The 17,979-nt window shown below is 42.8% G+C and overlaps 1 protein-coding gene across 1 annotated transcript in view; it reads left to right on the forward strand.

Moving 5' to 3' along the window:
- Positions 1–390: 390 nt before the first annotated feature.
- The window catches only part of slc7a5 (solute carrier family 7 member 5), a 28,201-nt gene continuing 10,612 nt past the window's right edge, over positions 391–17,979 (forward strand). Inside the window, exons 1-2 of the mRNA XM_029668295.2 lie at positions 391–1,320; positions 11,237–11,362. Of these exons, the coding sequence (XP_029524155.1) occupies positions 741–1,320; positions 11,237–11,362 (706 nt within the window). The 5' untranslated portion in view covers positions 391–740. The remainder of the gene's footprint in view (positions 1,321–11,236; positions 11,363–17,979) is intronic.

Consider the following 17,979-nt stretch of genomic DNA (forward strand, 5'->3'; position numbering starts at 1 on the left):
CAAACATTCTAGATTCTTTGAAATGTCAAGGATTAAAGTTAAATGGACGACTTGTGATATATTTAATGTGGCACTGATAAACAAAGGCCAACATGTCACATAATGAAAGGAATGCGTATGGATTGGCAACTAGTGCGTCTTTACCACAATGGCCATTTTGTATTTTGTAATTTCCTTAAAATGATCTCAGTTTTCACTCTTTAACTGTCTAGCAGAGAATGCCAACAAAAGCATTTCAGCTTGTCTGGCAGTTTGGTCCCTTAAACGGTTTGTCTCTGCGAAAACATCACTAGAGGGCGTAAAAGCTTCGGTCTCACATTTAGCAACTCAGCAGCATCATTTGGGGTGGATTTGTGACGCTGTCATGACAGGCAAAAAAAAGAAGGAGACTGGCCCATATGACAATTTCAAATGTTTCGTCGTCGCGTCCTCAAAAACAATTTGAATGAGAAAGCCAGAGGTCCCGCCCCTCTGACCTTTTCCAATGGGAGGGAGGTAAGGAGAGAGGACGCAACAGGGCACTTAAGATTCTCCCCTTGATGCATTCTACTCGAGTCCTTTATACACAGATTTGCGTTGACACAGCACAGAGCAAGCACGTTTTTCCGTGTAAGCCACGGCAGCATCGTGTATTTGCTACAGGAGCGACTCAGACAGAATCATAGACATTGAATAGAAAAAACAACGCAAGGAGAGACACAGACAACAAGCTAAAAGCTGTGTCCCCACAGGATCGAACAATGTCTAGTTTAAAGAAAAGAAATTCGAATTCGTCAGTTGACCGGGATGTGGAAGACAAGGAGGTTACGGAGAAGATGCTCTCTCCGGCGGGAGGGGAGAATGGAAACTCGAGCCGAACGGGAGGCGCACCGGGAAGCCCGGACAAGGTATCTGTACCCGGCGAAGATAAGGTTGTCCTAGAGAGAACCATTACCCTGGTGAATGGCGTAGCTATCATTGTAGGTACCATTATCGGCTCGGGTATATTTGTGACCCCGACTGGAGTGGTAAAGGAAGCCGGGTCAGTCGGACTGTCCCTTATTGTTTGGGCAGTGTGTGGAGTGTTCTCAACCATAGGTGCCCTGTGCTATGCTGAGCTGGGCACCACTATTTCCAAATCAGGTGGAGACTATGCTTACATCCTTGAAGTGTATGGTTCCCTGCCGGCTTTCCTGAAATTGTGGATCGAGTTGCTCATCATCCGGCCATCATCGCAGTACATTGTCGCGTACGTCTTCGCTACCTACCTCCTCAAGCCCATTTTCCCTGACTGCCCAGTGCCCGAGAATGGGGCGAAGCTGATAGCCTGTCTTTGCATCTGTAAGTATCCAAGCCGATGCAATTCACTATTACCACACTAAGCACGATTAGAAGTTGGAACTGTTGTAGCCTACACGTTGCATCCCACTGGGCAGACACAGGTTGAATACACGTTTGTTTAAATTAAATTAAATGACGTTGAACTAACGCGGAATTGACGTTGAAATGACGTTTGTGTCCAGTGTGATTGCGCCACATAAGGATATCGTAGTATTATGCACTGTTCTATTGGCAGCCGCACGAGACTCACCCAAACGGAAACACTGGGTGTACTAGGCTACTGTTGTAAAACTACAGCGTTATTTCATCATCTTTGGTTAGTAGGCCTATAGAGCCAGCGTCACCCACGCGCCATAATGTCTCATCAAACTCAAATGGAAATTGTATCTATCTTTTAGATAAGATAATTCATTATTAATGATGACAATAATAAGAATAATAAAATTTAAAAAATCTACAATAGATTGCAAATTCAATTAATTCAGCCTTTTGTCTCATGCACATTGCATTACACTATTGCACGTGCAATACACAGGTCATTTCCATGTAAAAGGACCCATGAGCACCAACATTTGAAGTTCTTAGCAGTATGATAAACAGGGTGTCAAATGAAAGCTAAGTCTATATTTTTGGGAAATTAAGCCATAGATAAATTTTTCAACAATTTTCCATCATAAAAATTATGAATAGGTAATGGCTTTGATTTCTGGTCAAACAGATGGAAAAGGGGTCTTAGAAAACATCTAGACTACCAGAAAAAGTATTTGTCAACAATCGTGTTGAAATAAAGACCCCTGCCATCTCATATCAACACTTGAAATTACTTGCCTTCTGTAAGTTTAAGAAACATTGCCTTGTGCCTTTTAATGCCATTAACAAAAACCCACATTCTAATTTCTCTCCGATAATGAAAGTTCGCAGAAGTAACAAGTAAAGGGTAGACCTATCAATTAGTTATAGTGTTTTTACTTATACCATTGTTGTTACCAAATTGGTAACATAATTACAGAAAAATCACCAATGGAATTACTGCAATTGAATTGGTTACAATGACAAATCACAGTCGTCACAAACCACCGGGTCACCTTCTACTGTCCTCCCTTCCACTGGCATACTGTTATGTTCAGCTCATAACTGTTTTATTTCTGTGTCTTGTGGTCAAAGCGAGAGTGTGGAGCAGTCTGGACAACCCCTCCCTCTTTCTCTCTTTTTGTCTCTCTTCTTTCTCTCTCTAGTTAAAGATGCAGTCTGGGATCTTAAGCACAACAAGTTCATAACATATTGTATGAATTGAATTCGTAACATAGCATACGAATTGCACCCGAAAAAAAGGACGTAACATATCATACGAAATGAATGATGCAATACACAATTGCAGTGGTCAAACTTGGGAGAGTTAGCTACCTAGCACTACAACCAAGAAATCTCAGTTGCTTGTGCTTTAGCTGTCACCTTGATAAATTGGCTACAATGGCTAGCTAGCTGAGAAGCATCCAGCAGTGATTATGAGTGCTGACTGCGCCTGGTCTGCGAACCTCAAAGCACATAAGCGTTAATCTTAGATGGTATGCAACCTGTAGATGTTTGTTGGTTGTGTACAATGCTTGAGGCAGTAGCTTTGTTCCAGGGCGTCAAAGGAAATCACATTTTATTGGTCGCATACACATTTAGCAGATGTTATTGCGGGTTTAGCGAAATGCTTGTGTTCCTAGCTCCGGCAGTGCAGTAATCTCTAACAACACACAACAATACACACAAATCTAAAAAGTAAAAGAATGGAATTAAGAAATATAGAAATATTAGGATGAGCAGTGTCGGATTCCAGAGTATAAATATACACCATAGTGCTAACTGTAAAGTTTGGTGGAGAAGGAATAATGGTCTGGGGCTGTTTTTCATGGTTCGGGCTAGGCCCCATAGTTCCAGTGAAGGGAAATCTTAAAGCTACAGCATACAATGACATTCTAGACAATTCTGTTCTTCCAACTTTATAGCAACAGTTTGGGGAAGGCCCTTACCCAACATCCGTGCCCAACCTTACTAATGCTCTTGTGGCTGAATGGAAGCAAGTCCCCACAGCAATGTTCCAACATCTAGTGGAAGGCCTTACCAAAAGAGTGGAGGCTGTTACTGCAGCAAAAGGGAGACCGACTCCATATTAATGTTTAACAAGGAAGTGTCCATATACTTTTGGTCATATTGTATGTGTATATAGTGCCAGTCAAAAGTTTGGACACCTACTCATTCCAGGGTTTCTCTTTTATTTTTTACTATTTTCTACATTGTAGGATAATAGTGAAGACATCAACACTATGAAATAACACATGGAATCATGTAGTAACCAGGAAATTGTTAAACAAATTCTTCAAAGTAGCTACCCTTTGCCTTGATGACAGCTTTGCACACTCTTGGCATAGTGTAGTCACCTAGAATGCATTTCAATTAACAGGTGTGCTTTGTTAAAAGTTCATTTGTGAAATTTCTTTCCTTCTTAATGCGTTTGAGACAATCAGTTGTGTTGTGACAAGTTAGGGGTGGTATACAGAAGATAGGTAGGGGTGGTATTCAGAAGATGCCTAGAATGCCCGCCTCCCAGAGTCGCCTCTTCACTGTTGACGTTGAGACTGGTGTTTTGCAGTTACTATTTAATGAAGCTGCCAGTTGAGGACTTGTGAGGCATCTGTTTTTCAAACAAGACACTCTAATGTACTTGTCCTCTTGCTCAGTTGTGCACCGGGGCCTCCCACTCCTCTTTCAATTCTGGTTAGAGCCAGTTTGCGCTGTTCTGTGAAGGGAGTAGTACACCAAGTTGTATGAGATCTTCAGTTTCTTGGCAATTCCTCGCATGGAATAGCCTTAATTTCTCAGAACAAGAACAGACTGATGAGTTTCAGAAGAAAGGTCTTTGTTTCTGGCCATTTTGAGCCTGTAATCAAACCCACAAATGCTGATGCTCCAGATACTCAACTAGTCAAAAGAAGGCCAGTTTTATTGCTTCTTTAACCAGAACAACAGTTTTCAGCTGTGCTAACATAATTGCACAAGGGTTTTCTAATGATCAATTAGCCTTTCAAAATGATAAACTTGGATTAGCTAACACAACGTGCCATTGGAACACAGGAGTGATGGTTGCTGATAATGGGCCTCTGTACGCCTATGTAGATATTCCATAAAAATCTGCATCATTTACAACATTAACAATGTCTACACTGTATTTCTGATAAATTTGATGTAATTTTAATGGCCAAAAAATGTGCTTTTCTTTCAAAATCAAGGACATTTCTAAGTGACCCCAAACTATTGAATGGTAGTGTACATAAATGTTAGACCACTGTGCCATTCATGAGGCCGAGTTTAAGGCCACTAAAGATTCTGGGTTCGAGTCCAGGCACTGTCGCAGCCAGCCACGCTCGGGAGACCCATGGGGTGGCGCACAATTGGCCCAGCGTTGTCCGAGTTAGGGGAGAGTTTGGCCGGCAGGGATGTCCATGTCCCATTACTGACTCCTGACACGGTCGCCAGGTGTACGGTGTTTCCTCCGACACATTAGTGCGGCTGGATTCCGGGTTAAGTGGGCATTGTGTCTAGAAGCAGTGCGGCTTGTTTGGGTTGCGTTTCGGAGGACGCATGGCTCTCAACCTTCGCCTCTCTCGAGTCCGTATTAGAGTTGCAGCGATGAGACAAGACTGTAAATACCAATTGGATATCACAAAATTGGGCTGAAAATAGGGTAAAAAAATCATATTTATTCGTTTTTATTTTCACCCCTCCCCCACTACATGGCAAAAAGGTAGGCCTCACTTGAAGCCTGACCTAAAGTTAAGGTCCTTTTGAGTGACATCGGTAGAACGGTTGAGGCTAGAAACACATTTCACGTATGGGATTATTCAGCACGTGCTCAGCCACGAGGTCTGGGCATGCAGCTTTTTTCATTTCCTTTATCAATCTTATTTTCATTTGGCCTATTCTGTTGTATTTATTTAGCCTACCCCACCACTAATGCACAGATATTCTATATGAGTCATCGAAGAAATAGGTCACACAGCCTGTGTAATTGATAGCAAGACAATGAATGAGCCAATGCAGCAGCACTGGAGACGTTTTGATGTATGCTATTGTTAAAAAAGACAAATCTAAGTTTGTAGACAACTTTACCACTGCTATCACCTGTAAAATGTGAGCGCAACAGAGCCAGTTACGACTGAAGTATCTGATCATCAATAGATTAGAGAAAAAGCTATTTGTTTTTTTAACACAGTGGCTGCAAATCATCTGGAAAGTCCTTGTATAATAGCCTACGACATGTTGTTGAAATGTTGAAGCTTCTTATGACAGCCTACTTCAAAACCAAATGGTACATAGTCACAAAAGTAGATGGGGTTTTAGCTAAATTATATTTTTACAACAAAAAATGAATGGGGCAAATTTGGATTTGAAAAGTCTGTTTGAGATGACCAGCAATCTCCACAATGTGAAACTGTTTTGGATTTCTTTGGCACTTATGCGTCTGTCTATGATGGCTATCTCTATGAATCAATTTTGTTGCACTAATTTTCCCCCTATTGAATGAAATGTATTCACTTTGACATCATGTCTTTGATGCGTATCTCTTGGCGTCAATATATTGACACTAATCTTCCCCCAATTGAATGCAATGTACTGTATACACATAAGCGTCATGTTTCTTGATGTATATCTTTTAGCATTAACGTACCAGCTTGAAGCTTTTCAATGATATTATATTGAAGTATTCACCATCATTGTAAACCCTAGGTATTTTGTTGCTTTGGCAAAGTAATTTCTGAATTTCTGAATATTATTTAATGAATGTTAAGGTTAAAAACGAACAACCGATTGTCCCTCATTTTAAGGTCAACCCTGTTACGTGAACTGAACTGTCGTTTTAATATGGTGAAACTATTCCCTTTTTTTTTTAAACTTTTTTTTTTACATTGACCAGCTAATAGTCAAATCATAGTGTAAAAACAGGTGAGCTGGTTCTACTCTTTTTGGCCATTTTCTGGTGTTTTGTGGTGGAAAACTGAGTGTAACATGTCATCCCTGTTACCCATAGATAGCCATGCTATCAACCCTGTTACTTTATTTGGCACTAAATAGGCAGTTACTATAGGATTTGTTATTTATTCAACCCCTTGAGATGGGAGAAAGTGTTTTTTATTAAGTTGAACATAATGATGATAATTATGACATAATGTAATTTTACATTTAAAAAATAAATAATAATCTTCCCCCAAACAAGTTACACTACTCAAAAGGCAGCTAATTGGTGGAATTACCCAGTACAGATCAGGGACCCATGATGTATTTCTGTTACCAGAATTCTGTTACCTTAACGGATGTAAATCCACCTACTGTAGTTCAATAACCAAAAGAGATTGTTTCAAACTCAAGGTGTCATTATATGGCGGACACCCCATTTCTTCTGCAGACATCTTTGAATCCTCAATTCGGAGTCGATATCTACCAAAGTTTTTGAAGAACGTGGTCGCATAAAAAACTGAGGAAGATTTGACCGTAATTCTGTTTCCAAACTTTGCATCTGCACATTTCTTCCAATATATTTGCCTTTATTATTCCCTGTAAACCCTACCACCCCTCCCCAAAATGGGGTAAACTAATAAACAATAACACTTAGGCTTCTACTTCCAGTTTATACACATTTTACAGACACAGTCTATTTTACAATAGTTATATTTAGTTTGTTTTTAGTCCTGGCCTTCCTCTATTTCTGATGTCCATCTGATTTCTATTTGTAACTGTGCTATTTCACAAAAGTTCTGAACCTATATACATTTTACAAACCCTGTATGTTTTACGTTGGTTATCTTGTTATTAGTCCCACCCTTCAGCTCCATTCAGCTCCTCCCATCTATCTCTTAACACCATCCATTTTGGATTTCTATTTGCCATATATTTGTCAACTGTGCTGTGATGCTTCACAAAAGTTACGGAATGTCCTATTCTCATAGTTTCTACAGATGGTAAATTAAAGAAACATTTTTGCTAAAATAATTATTATACTATTGATCGATTGACTGACTTTTTAAATCACCCAGTATTGCTACAGTATCTGCAGTGTTAGCTCTAGGTAAATGTTGCAATTCTTCAGCCATTCCTGGACTTGTGACCAAAATAAATGATCTAATGACTCTGCCTCCTCGCAGCAAAATCTGCAGATCTGGGAAGATTGTATCCCCCATATATATAACATTCTATTCAAACTCTGACATGATTCTCTTTCTGCGTCCAACCCACTGAGGGTTTTGGACATTGTGTGATCAGTGTTCATTACCATTTCCCAGTGGATGCTGAATACCAGACCTAACAGTACCATCTGTCAATACATTTTGCAATGAGAAATGTGTGGGCAGCGGAAGCAGAAGTGGCAGCGGCAATCATTGCAGGGCCGTGGTACTGTAGAGATTGAATTCAAGCCAGGCTCATGGCTGCTCCTGCCTGGTGGAAAAAGCTCTCACAGACTCTGTGTGTGAATGTTGTACGGTTCAGTACTTGCGCTAGTCTCTAATCCCTATTCTAAGTGTGTAATCGCCAGTGACCACATGATAGAAACTGAGATAAGGCCGCAGCCAGGCCAGGGCGAAAGTATAGATAAAGAGATAGAATTGAAGCCATGATGTTGTTAGTCCAGTCTGCTTATTCTGGTCTTGGTGGTTTGACAGGGTCAGTCTGGATAGCCAAGCCACTCTTATCCACATTTGCTGATCTATTGAGTTGTTGTGCTAGGCTACAGGATTTGTCTGACCGACTTTGAGTTATTGTTCCAGTGACCTATTTATTTAGTGTTTTGTAGTTATTAGGTCACTGTGCTTTTAGTTTAGTGCATCCTGTAGGTCCCAGTAGTGAGGTTTTATAGTGACCCCCTGGCTGGCTCTGTATGGCTTCTTTAGTGGGTTGTGGGGAAACCTCAGTCTCAGTCCATGTGGTGTGTTTAGGAGGCTGAGACCTTGAAGCCTGTCTGCCCTGAACCTACAGGCAACAGGACTGCTCTGCGCTCTCATTCTCACCCTCAGCGGGAGTGTGCGTTTTCGTGTTTATGTGCCATTCTTCCCAGTCTATACTGTACTCTCCCACACAGGCCCTCATTGTGCTGTGGGTCCACACAAAGGCTGTTGGGTTCCCTACTGTTACCCGGGCTGATTTACGGCTTATGGTGCTTTGAAGTGTTTGTTAGTTAATCATTTTTAATGGGGAGTCCGGGGGACAGGGAGAGAAGGCTGGTGGACAGGGAGGGAGGCTGGGGGACAGGGAGAGAAGGCTGGGGGACAGGGAGGAGGCTGGGGGACAGGGAGAAGGCTGGGGGACAGGGAGAAGGCTGGGGACAGGGAGGGAGAGGCTGGTGGACAGGGAGGGGAGGCTGGTGGACAGGGAGAGAAGGCTGGTGGACAGGGAGGGGAGGCTGGGGGACAGGGAGAGAAGGCTGGGGGACAGGGAGAGAAGGCTGGGGGACAGGGAGAGAAGGCTGGGGGACAGGGAGGGGAGGCTGGTGGACAGGGAGGGAGGCTGGGGGACAGGGAGGGGAGGCTGGTGGACAGGGAGGGGAGGCTGGGGGACAGGGAGGGGAGGCTGGGGGACAGGGAGAGAAGGCTGGTGGACAGGGAGAGAAGGCTGGTGGACAGGCTGGTGGACAGGGAGAGGAGGCTGGTGGACAGGGAGGAGGAGGCTGGGGGACAGGGAGGGGGCTGGGGGAGGGAGGGAGGCTGGGGGACAGGGAGAGGAGGCTGGGGGACAGGGAGAGGAGGCTGGGGGACAGGGAGGGGAGGCTGGGGGACAGGGAGAGGGAGGGGGGGACTGGGGGACAGGGAGAGGAGGGGGGACTGGGGGACAGGAGGGCTGGGGGACAGGGAGAGGGAGGGCTGGGGGACAGGGAAGGGAGGCTGTGGGACCGGGAAGGGAGGCTGTGGGACCGGGAGGGGAGGCTGGGGGACAGGGAGTGGAGGCTGGCTGGCTGTGGGGGGCTTGATTTTATTCCCTCAAGAATCTGTTTACTAGGTAAACTTTCGACTTCAACTGTATAAACGCAACAGATACCATTAATAAGAAGGGGCTAGAAGCGTCTATATGGTGAGCGATCAAGTGGCTAGGACAGGCAATACCCATACTACTATGGAGGACTTAATTCTTCCTGCTGCCGCGGATATGGCTGGGACAATGCTGGGGGAAAAGGCCAACAAAAACTATACAGACAATGACTTCATCAAACAACACTGTTTCACGACACATCAGTGACTTGGCAGGAGATGTTTTGAAACAATTACTGCTTCATATACATGCCAGTGAATTCTATGCGTTACAGCTGGATGAGTCAACAGACATGGCAGGCCTGGCACAGCTCCTGGTATATGTCCGTTACGTTTATGGGGGGTCAATTAAGGAAGACATCCTCTTCTGCAAACCACTGGAAACCAGGACAACATGAGAATATATTTTTAAAGTACTGGACAGCTTTGTGACATCAAATGGACTTTGGTGGTCAAGATGTGTTGGTATTTGTACTGATGGCGCAAAAGCCATGACAGGGAAACATAGTGGAGTGGTAACACCCATGCAAGCAGTTGCTCCCGACGACGCTTGGGTACACTGCAGCATCCACGGAGAGGCTCTTGCTGCCAAGGGAATGCCTGACAGCTTGACCTTCTGGACAAAACAGTGAAAATGGTTAACTTTGTTAAAGCAAGGCCCCTGAACTCTCGTGTATTTTCTGCATTATGCAATGATATGGGCAGAGACTATGTAACACTTTTATAACATACAGAAGTGTGCTGGTTATCAAGGTTGCCTGAATGATCTGAATCTAGGATTACAGGGACTCTCCGCAACTATATTCAATGTGTGGGACAAAATTGAGGCTATGATTAAGAAGTTGGAGCTCTTTTCTGTCTGCATTAACAAGGACAACACACAGGTCTTTCCATCATTGTATTATTTTTGTGAGCAAACGAAGTCAAGCTTACGGACAATGTCAAATGTGATATAGCGAAGCACCTGAGTGAAAATCTTTGGAGGGAGCTGAAAGTCCCGAAACCTGAAGGATCTGGAGAAGGTCTGTATGGAGGAGTGGGCCAAAATCCCTGCTGCAGTGTGTGCAAACCTGGTCAAGAACTACAGGAAACGTACAATCTCTAAATTGCAAACAAAGGTTTCTATACCAAATATTAAGTTCGGCTTTTCTGACGTATCAAATACTTATGTCATTCAATAAAATGCAAATTAATTACTTAAAAATCATACAATGTGATTTTCTAGATTTTTGTTTTAGATTCTCTCACAGTTGAAGTGTACCTATGATAAAAATTACAGACCTCTACATTCTTTGTAAGTAGGAAACACTGCCGATTTTACAGGTTATCAAATACTTGTTCTCGCCACTGTATGTGAGAGTGGATTCTCGGCCCTCAGTAGCATGGCAACTAAATACAGGCACAGACTGTGTGTGGAAAATGATTTAAGACTGAGACTCTCACCAATACAACCCAACATTGCAGAGTTATGTGCCTCCTTTCAAGCACACCCTTCTCATTAACCTGTGGTGAGTTATTCACAATTTTTAATGAACAAATAAGGTTTTATATGTAAGATGACAAAATAAAGAGCAAAATTATTGATTATTATTTGTGCCCTGGTCCTGTAAGAACTCTTTGTGTCACAACCCGGCTTGTGGGAAGTGACAAACTCACACCCATTCTTATGGGTGTGTGTGGCAGGCTTCCAATGATGGCAAAAAAACAACATTTGAGAGTGTGCTGAAGGTTGAATGTTTGAAGGGGTATGGGACTATAAAGAGTTCGGGAACCACTGATGTAGACAGTAGTCAAAAATAGAAAGGAATAACTCACACACTCTGTTTCTCTCTTCCTCTGTCTCTCTCTTTGCCCAGTGCTGTTGACTGCTATAAACTGTTACAGTGTGAAGGCAGCCACGCGGGTCCAGGATGCCTTCGCTGCTGCCAAGCTCCTTGCCTTGGGCCTCATCATTATTGTGGGCTTTGTGGAGATTGGGAAAGGTAAGCTACGGCCATACATAATCACTTACACTACCACACTCTACAAAATGCCCTTTACAGGAGGAGGTGCACAGTGCAAACCAAACAAGACATAAAGTGCAATGGGACAGGAAAGGAATTCAGGGCCGATAACGATGTAGTCTGAGTCACGTGATCAGGAACAGGAAGTGGCGGCACCTCTTGGCTTTCATGGCCAATAAGCTGTTTCCCCACAGAGGGGAAACAGCTTTATTTTTATGATCTCATCTTTTGGTGAAAGATTCAGAAAAACATTTGTTTCATTTAGGAAATCTGTTCCCAAGTATTCCCTCAAATAAAAAAAAGGGTTGTGACCGTTTCTCAATGTAATCAAGGTATGACATTTTTGTTAGAGGAATTTATTTTCTATATGTTCAATTAAAAAACACTGTCCGTTTCTAAGAATTTGTAAGATACTTATTTGCATAAAATGGACAGAGACCAGTCTCATAATTAATCAGTAGCGTTCATTTTCGAGAGCTCTGGTCATAATATCATGTACATTGATTTATATACCTCACATTTCGTCATAAATGTCTCTCCTTCTCTAAGATACAATGGCAATATACTGTAGTTCACAAGCCTTCCCACATTGTCTGCCACCTGTTAAACGATCTACTACAAGCCCAAGGGCTCTCCCCTCCCTGGGTGGGGACCGAATGTCCTGTACGGAACACAGTATTCCAGCCGGTCTGACGATAGCTCCATTCATTTCTAACAAGGAACAGAAAGTCCTTGTTATAATTCTTGACTAAAACTACACACATTATATTCAGTATTATGATTATAATATGATTCATACAGTAACATAGTAGTATTCTGTTTAGTTATAGTTCTAAGTTAAATGTATACATAATTTAGTCATTATTCATAAAAATCCCAACACAACAAATTATTATAATTATTGTAACTACCATTTGCTCCACTAAAAATCTGCCTTTTGGCCGAATCTAGTTGCCTACTCCTGCCCTAGAGAGTGATCCCACTGGGCACAGACATCAGTTCAACGTATAGTTTTGATTTGGTTGAGTTGTCAACTAATGTGAATTCAACATGAAATCAACAAAACATTTCACCATGTCATTGGATTTAAGTTAAAAGTTGGGTGAAAAAAAGACGAAATTCGCTTACATTGATGACTTTTTACAAATCCAATCAATTTTGAACATTATTTATTTTTTATAGGCGGAGTTGAAATATTTGAGGTGTGTCCTTAAAAACATGATCCAAAGTGCTAGTTTCATGCAACACTGATAGGAATATTTAAGACCAACCAAATGCTAGTTTCAGCAGTAACACTGTTGGTTATGATATGAATTTTGACAGTGGAAACATAGCCTTTCCATCCGTGAAGCACAGTGCCCATATCTTGAAGAATCATGTGCACAAAATACAAAACAAAATTACACACAATAAAACCTATTCATGGTAAGTACAGCTACCATTTTGTAACATTATACAAACAATACATTTCTTCTTCTCCCCCAGAAGGGGCTTATGGGCCACCTTGAAGTCCCCCAATCAGACTGATTTTAATGTTGTGTATAAGTAATTGTTTGAATTTAAGGTATCGTTGAAGTGCAACGAATTGCACTTCTTCAGACCTCTGTCCTGGAGACTACTGAGATTTTGTAACCTGATGTTGTACTGTAGCAACTGAGAATTTCTTTATAGAAGTGTGTGGTCAGTGCATGGGTAAAAATGTGTGATTCAAGCTACTAAACAGCTTACTGAGAGATGCCACCCTCCTTCAGTGTACCAAGACTGCAATGTGTAAGGTACATCAAATTTCCACCGCTGCTTATCGAATCATTTCTGAGACTGCTAACCTTTCCCAGGTAACCCTGTGCCCTAAGGGGCCAGATCCCCTCTGTTAGGTGAATATGTGTAGTCCTGGCCAGCTGTGTAGCCATTGCTGGTCCTGGATCCTTCTTGTTGACCTGCTTGTTATCACAGCTCTTCCCCCTCTCCTTGTTGCCCCCAGTATTTGCCATGTCGATGGCCTCTCCCATGTGACCTGGGCCATGGAGTGTGACTCTAGTTAAGCTGCAGCTGGCCCAGAACAGAGCGGCACGTTTTGCTCTTAATTGTAATCAGAGGGCTGATATAAATACTATGCATGCCAGTCTCTCTTGGGAGAGAGACTGACTGCATCACTTCTTCTTTTTATAAGAAACAATGTGTTGAAAATCCCTAATTGTTTGCATAGTCAACTTACACACAGCTCTGACACACACACTTATCCCACCAGATATGCCACCAGGGGTCTTTTCATAGTCCCCAAATCCAGAACAAATTTAAGAAAACCTACAGTATTATATAGAGCCATTATTGCATGGAACTTCCTTCCATCTCATATTGCTCAAATAAACAGCAAACCTGGTTTCAAAAAACAGATAAAGCAACACCTTACGGCACAACGCCTCTCCCCTATTTGACATAAATAGTTTGTGTGTATACATTGATATGTAGGCTATGTATGCCTTTTTATGTATGTAGTTGTATGTAGTTCTGTCCTTGAGCTGTTCTTGTCTTACGATGTTCTGTATTATGTCATTCTGTATTATGTTTCATGTTTTGTGTGAACCCCAGGAAGAGTAGCTGCTGCTTTTGCAACAGCTAATGGGGATCCTAATAAAATACCAAATACATATTGAATTTGGGCTGGCTGGGGCCGAAGCTATGGCCTGGTGGATGCGATTGGCCAGGTTGGCTCAGGCTGAACCGTTCCGCAGTCAGAACTGCTGACTGTGGTGTGGCGTGCCCAGAACACTGCCCGGGATTGTTCTCCATTCAGAGCTGGAGCACATACAAAGGGAGAGATGGAGAGACTATGAAAAGAGAGAGAGTGAGCAGGAGGGAGAACGAGACACCAAGATTTGCATTAACTCCTGGCAGGCTTTACTGGCGGACGTTGGAGTGAACCAGACCAGCAACGGCCATTCTTCTGGAAGAGCCAGTGACCTAGTGAAGCGTAAGCGTGCCTGAATGAATCAGTCAGCCGATGGAGGTTGCCCTCAGAGTCCACTCAGGGCATAATGTAGACAATCTGATGATATTAATTGTTGAGTGAGGCATTGAGAGCTTTGAGTCAATGTTTGTAGAATATGATTGTGTCTGATTTGGGTGGTTTACCATCATGTGAAATCATGTGTTTTTGGTGGAGTACATCTAATTACTATGTTTGAAGTAGTAGTAAGGAGTATATTTGGATACATCTGAAGTCGAGCTGGCACATGAGTTTCTTGAAAATAAAAAATGAGAGTTTCTTAGCATGCCAGAGAGTAATGAGTCCCCTTTATGAAGCACCAGACTAGAGTCAATATACCATAACATTGGTGGTGTACTTGCATATATTTTTATTAAACATTCTAAGATGGCGGATTTAAGACTCGCAATAATTCAGAGATAAATACAATATATAACTCTGTATTCCTGTCTTCAATACAGCAGCCGCACTCTCCTCCCCTCCATCCACATGGTTCATCCAGTGGTCAGACTGTATTCCTGTCTTCAATACAGCAGCCCCACTCTCCTCCCCTCCATCCACATGGTTCATCCAGGGTCAGACTGTATTCCTGTCTTCAATACAGCAGCCCCACTCTCCTCCCCTCCATCCACATGGTTCATCCAGTGGTCAGACTGTATTCCTGTCTTTAATACAGCAGCCGCACTCTCCTCCCCTCCATCCACATGGTTCTTCCAGGGGTCAGACTGTATTCCTGTCTTCAATACAGCAGCCCCACTCTCCTCCCCTCCATCCACATGGTTCATCCAGTGGTCAGACTGTATTCCTGTCTTCAATAAAGCAGCCCCACTCTCCTCCCCTCCATCCACATGGTTCATCCAGTGGTCAGACTGTATTCCTGTCTTCAATACAGCAGCCCCACTCTCCTCCCCTCCATCCACATGGTTCTTCCAGTGGTCAGACTGTATTCCTGTCTTCCCCTCCAATACAGCAGCCCCACTCTCCTCCCCTCCATCCACATGGTTCTTCCAGTGGTCAGACTGTATTCCTGTCTTCAATACAGCAGCCCCACTCTCCTCCCCTCCATCCACATGGTTCTTCCAGTGGTCAGACTGTATTCCTGTCTTTAATACAGCAGCCCCACTCTCCTCCCCTCCATCCACATGGTTCATCCAGTGGTCACATGCAGACGGGCGGTAGGTTCTGTGAGGGGGGATACATTTTAATAAAGAAGAGCTGTGTCTGCAAGATCGATAATTGATATTGTGTGTTTTCTATCGATGGATTTGTCAATTCATCTCTTGCATTCCCCAATGAGCATGGGACGACACTGCTTACTGTCAGCCAAGTTCTCACAAAAATATAATATTGTACCTTTTTTTTTCTAGGACAGATCTTTCAGATAGAGGCTCATTTTTATGAAGGTTGGTCATGGTAGTGGTTGTCTTTAGTTGAATGCAGAAATTGTAAGTCACTCTGTGTAAAGCATCTGCTAAATGATTTAAGTGTGTTTGTCTGTCTATTTCTGTCTGTGGGTGATAGTAGTTTTATTGCCTTGTGACTGACTCAGTGTTGTGAAATATCCCTATGTTGAGTTATTAGAGCCTCCTGCTGCCAGTTCAGGACTGTTGTATGGAGGAGGGTCTTCCAGAGCTGGTCTGGTCCGGTCTGGTCCGGTTGGGACTCCACTGGGTGGGAGAGAGAAATCTAACGACAGAGATCAAATGAATGCTCCACTTGTCTTTGTCTTCTCTTCTTGACTGAGAGACATCCTCACTTCAGTGCATTTTAGAATGCCTGTTATCTACACCAGACCGTCTTCTAGGGTTAACGGATGAAGTGTACGATTCTGGGTCATTCCTTCATTTGGTAATAGGCTCTACCAGGTTAATGACAACAGGATTGTTACAAAAATAATCTCATTAGGCTACTCCAATGATCCAGTTCCTTTTCAATCAAAAGCATTTTTGTTTGTCTTTGGGAGCCAGTCCTGAGTCCTCTGTAGGGACATTCCTTGTCTGCGTGTCTCTTGTGTGTGTCGGGTGTACATCTCTATGTCTCTGTTTGAAAACAAGTTTCTCCCCTTGGCTCCTTTATGAAAGAGGCAGCCCAGCCTTGGTTTCACCATCACATGTTATCTGCTGGTTCATTTGAAGGTAGTCAGTAGTGTAACGGGATCTCTCAATGGTTTATTTACAACCTGACCCAGCTGCTCACCGAGCTGCTGTGACTGACTTTAACCCATCCCCACACACAACACAGCCGCCCCCAGGTGGCTAATCATACAAGGCTTACCTGTTTCTACCTTTCAAGCACTTGATTTAAGGTTAGACCAGATATGTGCCATGCAGTCCACCGGTTGCTGTTTATACACTGATATTGTATTAAAAAGTTCTAAACTACTGGGCCATTGTTTTGTTATCTTGACCAAATAAGGAAGTTGGTCCAAACTAGGAGAACCTAGAGCTGGAGACTGCTTGCTTGTAGGCCAAGCCAGTATCGCTTGACAAAGAAACGGGAAGAGGTGAATTCAGAGCTTAGCCTTACCTGAGGGGCGGCTGTTAATGTAAATGCGCTAGTGATAAAGATGGGGGTAAATGGTAAAATGTCAATGATTCTTCCCATGCAGCCCTCGTGTCAAATAGACAACTACGGTCCCTGTTTCTTTATGCAAATCAGAATTCAACTGAAGTGTCAAATGAGGGTTGACAGATATCTGTCTGGAATATAAACAGCTTAGCAGAGAACAGAGCGACGAGGGCCATTGCTCAGTGACCAGGGAGTGATTTAATCTATGCGACCTGACAGGATGACGTGGCAGCCCTGTTTGTATTTGTTTAACCGTACAACTCAGAAATACAGGTTAGGCAGCAGGTACGCACCGACCTTCACTATATCAGAACAGCCCCGTGTCTCCCCTTGGCTGACGTGACAGAATATTCAGCACCTTCAGAAAGTATTCTCACCCCTTGACTTTTTCCACGTTTTGTCTTACAGCCTGAATTTAAAATAGATTACATTGGGATGTTGTGTCACTGGCCTACACACATTACCTCATAATGTCAAAGTGGAATTATGTTTTTAGAAGTTTTTACAAATTAAATCAAAATGAAAAAAACTGAAAAGTCTTGCGTCAATAAGTATTCAATCCCTTTGATATGGCGAGCCTAAATACGTTTCAGGAGTGAAAATGTGCTTAACAAGTCTCATAATACGTTGCATGGATCACTCTGTGTGCAATAATAGTGTTTAACATGATTTTTGAAAGGCTACCTCATCTCAATTATCTGTAAGCTCCCTCAGTCGAGCAGTCAATTTCAAACACTAAGACCAGGGAGGTTTTCAAATGCCTCGCAAAGAAGTGTACCTATTGGTAGATGGGTAAGAATACAAATATGGAATATCCTTTTGAGCATGGTGAATTTATTAATTACACTGTGGATGGTGTATCAATACACCCAGTCACCACAAAGATACATGCGTCCATCCTAACTCTGTTGCCAGAGAGGAAGGAAACCACTCAGGGATTTCACCATGAGGCCAATGGTAACTTTAAAACAGTTAGAGTTTAATGGCTGTGATAGGAGAACTGAGGATGAACATTATTTAACATTGTAGTTACTCCACAATA

The sequence above is a fragment of the Oncorhynchus nerka genome, linkage group LG9a (genome assembly GCF_034236695.1).
Source record: "Oncorhynchus nerka isolate Pitt River linkage group LG9a, Oner_Uvic_2.0, whole genome shotgun sequence".
Lineage (NCBI taxonomy): Eukaryota > Metazoa > Chordata > Actinopteri > Salmoniformes > Salmonidae > Oncorhynchus > Oncorhynchus nerka.